Here is a 7,005-nt window from a genome sequence, read left to right as displayed (position 1 = left end):
CCCTCAGGAGGGCGTGTATTTCACCGTTTGGTACTGACTTTTCTATTCTTCCAGCATCACCATGGCTAGAATTAGGGTTGTCCTTGGAGAGCCCTTTCTTGGCCATTGGTTTTAGACCTATGAAATCCCAGCCCTGGGCGAGGACATGATACTCAGGTGTGGCCAAGCAGAGCATTGCCTGGGACTGAGCACTGTAATGAGCTCAGGATGCCCACATATGAAAAAAAAAACTCATCTAAGAGTGATAGCACAGTGGTAGGGCGTTTGCCTTGCGCGCAGTCAGCCCAGCTGAGTTGGGTTCAATTCCTCTGCCCCTCTCGGAGAGCACGGCAAGCTACTGAGAGTATCTTGCCCGCACGGCAAAGCCTGGCAAGCTATCTGTGACGTATTGGATATGCCAAACACAGTAACAACAAGTCTCACGATGGAGACGTTACTGGGCCCGCTCGAGCAAAATCGATGAACAACGGGAGGACAGTGACCCCAAAGCATGAGCTGCCTGGTTCTGTAGGAAGCAGTCACACCTGTTACAAATCCTGTCACATCTAAGAACTTGGCAGAATAAAACCCAGAGAGGGGGGGGTCTGTGGCAGTTAAGGCTACACACATCAAAGCCTGGTGGAACTAAGGGGGAAAAAAGTATACTTGAAAAGAAAAAAAAAAGCAAATCTGAGAGATGGAGAGAGAGAGAGAGAGAGAGAGAGAGAGAGAGAGAGAGAGAGAGAGAGAGAGAGAGAGAATGGTCTCATATACTAAGGCGTTGCCTGTGTGCTCCTGGATCGAGCCTTTTCTGAAGCCCGTAAGTGCTTCTTCCAGCATTCAAAGGGTTTCTGCATCTTGCAATCATAAGTGGTCTTAAGAGGGCTGGAGCGATAGTACAACGGGTGAGCGAACCCGGTTCGATCCCCGGCATCCCATATGGTCCCCTGAGCATTGCCAGAAGTGATTCCTGAGTGCAGAGCCAGGAGTAACCCCCGAGCATCACTGGGTGTGACCCCAAAAGCAAAAAAAACCCCCAAAACCCCCACAACATAAGTCACCTTAAGAATATCTGGGGCTGGGGAGATAATACAGAGATTTAGAGAACATACAAAGCAGGCATCTAACCCTGTTTTGTCTTTAGCATTTCCAGCTGTATCCCTGGAGGCCCCAAACACGGCTGGCTGTGGCCCTAGGCACTGCTCGGTCCTGGGCACCTCATCTTCAGGCCCTTACAATGAGAGAGAGCTTTACCCCCCTCTCCACGATTCTTGGACAACTGGCCAGCAGTTTAACTCAAGGACCTTTGGGTGTAGTTCTGCTGGGGCCCCTGCGGTATTGGAATTACCCAGGCCAGCCCAGCAGTGCTCTGGGGCCTTAGACCTCAATGAAGCTTCGGAACCCGCTGTGCTGGGGATTGAACCAGTGTTGGCAGCTTGCAAGGCATGTGCTTTAACTTACCTTGTACTATTGATGGCCCCAGTCTCTATTTATTTATTTATTTATTTATTTTGGTTTGTTTGTTTTTTTGGGGGGGTCACACTCAGCGATGCTCAGGGGTTACTCCTGGCTCTGCACTCAAGAATTGCTCCTGGGGGCTGGAGCGATAGCACAGCGGGTAGGGCGTTTGCCTTGCACGTGCCCGACTGGGGTTCGATTCCCAGCATCCCATATGGTCCCCTGAGTACCGCCAGGGGTGACTCCTGAGTGCAGAGCCAGGAGTAACCCCTGTGCGTCACTGGGTGTGCCCCAAAAAGCAAAAAAAAAAAAATTGCTCCTGGAGGTGCTTGGGGGATCCTATGGGATGACGGGGTTTGAACACATGTTGGCTACATGCAAGGCAAGTGCCCTCCCCGCAGGACTATCTTTCCGGGCCGGTTCCCATTCCTAATTAAAAAATATGGCTTTTAATTGAATTCATGACAATAGAACATTATGACATTTGACATTTGGGCTGGAGCGATAGCACAGCGGTAGGGCGTTTGCCTTACAAACGGCCAACATGTCCGACCTGAGTTCGATTCCTCTGCCCCTCTCGGAGAGCCCGGCAAGCTACCGAGAGTATCTCGCCCACATGGCAGAGCCTGGCAAGCTCCCCGTGGCATATTTGATATGTTAAACACAGTAACAACAAGTCTCATGATGGAGACGTTACTGGGCCCGCTCGAGCAAATCGATGAACAACGGGAGGACCGTGACCGTGACCATGACATTTTTAGGTTGCATCAAAAAAAAAAAAGTGATATGTAGGGAGCCTGAATGAAAGTATGGGGATAAGGTGAATTCCTTGCAAGGAGCCAATCCTGGTTTGGTTTCAGTGATCCTTGTGCACAGAGCCAGGAGTCAGCCCTGAGCACTGCTGGGCGAGCCTCAAAAAAAACAAAGAAAGATGTAATAAGTAAATAAAATCAGCATGTAGAAATTCCCTTCATGACTACGTCTGACTTTAGTTCTGGCATGAGCCCGTCGTTTCATTGATGAAAGTGCTAAAACCAATGGTCTTAGCATTCAAGGCTTTTAGCATTCAAGGCTGAAGGGGTGGAACAGATGTTTGCCTGCAGGTCACCTGGGCCCTGGGCACTGAGCTGGGAGTAGCCCCTGAGCACCACTGGGTGTGCCCCCCCAAAAACCCAACACACAACCCTAAAGATCGTATGACGGTTAGTTGTGAATGTCAAGACTTCCAAAATAAAGTGAAATGTTGACCGTCTTCATGGCGACCAGCCGAAGGAGGAGAGTAAACTCCACAATCTCCCTTAGAAAACAGAGTAGCCAAATATAGAGAACAGGAATTTTTTCCTCTTTTTTCCCTCTTCCTTTTGTTTGTTGGGCCATGTCCAGGGGGGCTCAGGGATCACTCCTGGAGGGGCTCCAAGGACCCTGTGGGGTGCCAGGGATTGAACTCAGGTTGGCCAGGTGTAAGGCAAGTGTCTTATGTGCTGTACTGTCTCTCCAGTCCAATAACAGGAAATTTAGGACGTTGAAAATGTAAAACGCACCTATTGCCTCTTTTGCAAACCATAACACCCAATAAGAGAGAGAGAACAAAAAGGAATACCCTGCCACAGAGGCAGGGTGAGATAGGGGGGATGGGGGGGGTGGAGGGATACTGGGATCCGTGGTGGAAATGGGCACTGGTGGAGGGATGGGTATTTGATCATTGTATAATTGAAACCCAAGCACAAAAATTTGTAAGTCTATAACTGTACCTCATGATGTCTCACTAATAAAAATCAAAAAAAAAATAAAAATGAAGAAAAAAATAAATAAAAGAAATGTAAAACGCTTCTCCTCATTGACTTCAACGGACATGAACGGAGTTCAGGTCTGGGAGAGTCTCAGGTGCTCAGCCGGGCCAGCCGAGGGCCAGAGGGATATTCCCCCAGGGCAACAGAACCAGCTGCAGTGCAGTTTTGATATGGGGAGACTGTTTGCGGGGGTTGTGGGAAGGGCAGGGTGCCCAGACCCCCAGGGATGAGCTCTGGGCAGGAGGTTACAGTTCAGGTACATAGGGCCTGTGCTCGAGCGGTAAAGGTAAAGGCCCTCCCGTTGATCGTCGATTTGCTCGAGCGGGCCCAGTAACGTCTCCACTGGAGACTTTGTTTTTACTGTGTTTGGCATATCGAATACTCTCGGTAGCTTGCTGGGCTCTCAGAGGGGCAGAGGAATCGAACTCGGGTCGACCATGTTGGCCGCTTGTAAGGCGAACGCCCTACCGCTGTGCTATCGCTCTAGCCCTGTGCATTTGCTGGAAACTTGACATGGCATTCTTTTTTTTTTTTTTTTGCTGTTTCTTGGGGGGTCACACTGGCAATAAACAGGGGTGACTCCTGGCTCTGCAGTTAGGAATCGCTTCTGGCGGTGCTTGGGGGACCATATGGGATGCCGGGGATGGAGCTCAGGTCAGCCGCGTGCAAGGCAAACGCCCTCCCCACTGTACTATCACTCCAGTCCCCAACATGGCATTCTTCATGCCCGAGATATCCTTGAAAATAAAATTATCGACCTCAACATTTCAAAGTGTTGCTCCGGGCACATGAGCAAAACCAAGTCCTTCCCTGCCCGCCCCCAGCCACGTGGAACTTTTTGTCCACAGGGACCATCTCGGATTCACTAAGTTAGGTACTGTCCACGCCTACAGATTCATCGACAGCACGGCTGCTTTGGGCAATGGTCCTTTTGCCGGCTTGAGTCTCCCGCCGAGTGAAGGAGGGCGGGTCTTCATCCCCAAGACCTCCCTGGGTGCCAGCCTCGCTGGGGGGTGGGGGGCAGATTTCATTAGAAAAGGACGAGGCTCCTCAGAAACCTGGTCTGCAGACTGGCGAGTTCTGTCCATCTTGGAGCTGAGACTGAAACGCACTGTGGACGTCCCTCCCTGTCCCCCTCCCCAGACCCCTCTTGCCTGAGAGTGACACAGACCCCCTCCCCCAGGAAATCCTCCAAAAAGAGTAGAAACTTAGTGGGTCCCATGCTTCGCACCCCTCCCCCAGGGGTCTTGTTGCCCAAAAGGCTGATAGTTTATGAGTGAGGCTGAGAATTTGGGGTCCCGGGTGGCACCAGCTCCAAGCCAGCCTGTGGGTGACCCTGACATGGGCGGACCCTGAGGTACGAGACCTCAAGGAGCTCGTCAGGAGAATCCAGCTTGGCTGTTTCTTTTCTTCTTTTTTTTTTTTAATTTTTTGCTTTTGGGGTCACACCTGGGGATGCACAGGGGTCATTCCTGGCTCTGCACTCAGGAACTACCGAGCACTGGCGGTGCTCAGAGGACCATAAGGGATGCTGGGAATCGAACCTGGGTCAACCGCGTGCAAGGAAAATGTCCTACGCGCTGTGCTATTGCTCCAGCCCCAGCTTGGCCATTTCTGGCTCAGGTTGGCCGTTTCTGGCTTCATATCACGCACCCGGCATCAGGAAACCAACTGTCCTGCTTTGTCAGGGAACCCTGATGTTCGCAGGCCAGCCGGGAGGTGGTGGTGGCCATCCCGGCTCAACCTCACCAGCAGTGACCACTGGGAGACTCTCAACACGGGCTGGGCACATTGTCCTCTTGATCCCCTGTGCCTTGATTCTCCTTCCCACCCCCGTTCTGCGCCTTCCAACTTTCCACTGCCGCACAAACTTATTCTCCAAACAGAGCTTCACACTCCAACCCCTTCCATGGAGTACATTTTTGAGGGCAGCTGTCCCCCCGCTCTGCACCTCCATGGCACTCCTTGGGCCGGGACACGCCCGGGTTTGATGTGAGCGCCTAGTGGCGGAACTGCTCACTCTGTGAAGTCAGGGAAACTGAGGCACGCAGCAGGTTGGCCACCCCGCCTTCAGACACACAGCGGAAAGGGGTCTGAGGCAGGATTTCAACCCAGGAAAGGGGAGTCCGCGACTCAGGCCCTCGGCCCCCTCCCGCTGCTACCCACGGGCAAAGCCAAGCTGAGAAGGATGTTCCCGTGACCAGAGGGCACAGGCTTTAGGGAGAGTAGGAGTAGGACGTCGAGCACGAGATGACCCCGCTCATGAGAGAAAGGAGACAGGGAGTTGTGAAGATGGCATCACGATGGTTCTTTAGAACAGAGGATGGAAATGGACCAATGAGCTCTCAAGTCTTTGACTTCAAGAATCAGCCCCTGCGATATGCCAGGCACCATGGTTCTCCCTGCATAGGCTGGTCCTCCTCTGACGTAGAGAGGGCGGGCAGGTGACTCTTAGGTAAGTGATGCTTCACAGGGCATCCTCTTCCAGTAAGGGAGAGTCTGAGAGGCATGAACGGATGACAGCCACGGGATGAGGCAGCCTTTAAGGCAAGGCTGGAAGGAAGGAAGGGAGGACAGATCTCTGTTCAAAAGCAGCAGAACTGCTCGGGCTTCTTTTTTTTTGTTGTTGTTGTTGTTTTTTGCTTTTTGGATCACACCTGGCAATGCACAGGGGTTACTCCTGGCTCTACACTCAGGAATTACTCCTGGCGGTGCTCAGGGGACCATATGGAATGCTGAGAATCAAACCCAGGTCGGCCGCATGCAAGGCAAATGCCCTCCTTGCTGTGCTATCATCACTCCAGCTCCTGTTCTGGCTTCTTTGGACCTGTGGAGCCCAAGAGAGTGCCTGGCACATGGCAGGGGGTCTTGGGCTGGCAGAGATGCGAGTTGGCATGAGGTTTGCACCGCATGAGGATGGAGTGGAGAGGCCCCGGGCAGCCAGCCCGCCACCAAGGGGCTCCAGGTCACTTACTTGGCTGCTGGCGTCTTTCGCGTTTGTGTCTTCGGAGTGAGAGGTCCCTCCGTCCCCTTTCACTGACTAAAATAACAAACAGACAATGGGGCGTTCAGTTCTCCCGGGCATGGCCATGTGTGGGCAATGTGAGTTCTGAGAGGCACGACCTGAGGCCTGGCTGACTGAGACTCGGGTTCGAGGGCAGCAGGAGATGGCAAAACAGGCCAGGCTGGAGATGGACCAGTTTCACAACGTTCGTTGGTCAACCAAGTCTACTCCCGGCTTCCAAGAGATGACAAAAATCTCTGCGTGGGAAGCTAAAGTGATGATGAGAACACTAATAGTTGAACCAGGAGGGGCTTGAACTTATTACTCACAGATGGGCATAAAGCCAGCTGGTGTCCTATTGGCCCCCTAGGGTGGACTTGGGCTGTTTTTTCCTCTAGAGAAGACCTAGGCTCTGGGGACGGCCATCTCATTGTCTGTCCTCTAGCGCCCCCTGTGGCCACTGGCCATCACTGCTCTCAATGGGAGTTCAACTGCTTCTTATTGATTGAATCACCTGGAGAGCTCCGGCAATTCCTAAACTATTTTTAACGTTCCTAATGATGAGAGTGAGGGTCAGACCACAGCTGTGTCTTGTCGGAATCATCTCTATGTCTGGGTGTGGTTTTTTTTTTTTTTGGTGGCAGGGACAGGTGTCGGTATTTTTAAGTCTATTTTAGTGATTTCAGCCTGCAGTCAACTTTGAGAATCACTGCCCGAAGCTGACAATTCTCAAAGCGTGAGCCCCGAGACCAGCACCTGGGACCTCGTTAGAAA

The 7,005-nt window shown here is 52.1% G+C and overlaps 1 protein-coding gene across 1 annotated transcript in view; it reads right to left on the bottom strand.

Moving 5' to 3' along the window:
• The window catches only part of BCAS1 (brain enriched myelin associated protein 1), a 138,026-nt gene that overhangs the window by 8,855 nt on the left and 122,166 nt on the right, over positions 1-7,005 (bottom strand). The window contains exon 10 of the mRNA XM_056107467.1: positions 6,076-6,267. Within this exon, the coding sequence (XP_055963442.1) occupies positions 6,076-6,267 (192 nt within the window). The remainder of the gene's footprint in view (positions 1-6,075; positions 6,268-7,005) is intronic.

The sequence above is a fragment of the Sorex fumeus genome, unplaced genomic scaffold, assembly GCF_029834395.1.
Source record: "Sorex fumeus unplaced genomic scaffold, SorFum_2.1 ptg000166l, whole genome shotgun sequence".
Classification (NCBI taxonomy): Eukaryota; Metazoa; Chordata; class Mammalia; order Eulipotyphla; family Soricidae; genus Sorex; species Sorex fumeus.
The sequence above is the reverse complement of the archived record's forward strand: the minus strand, read 5'-3'. Positions and strand labels throughout refer to the sequence as shown.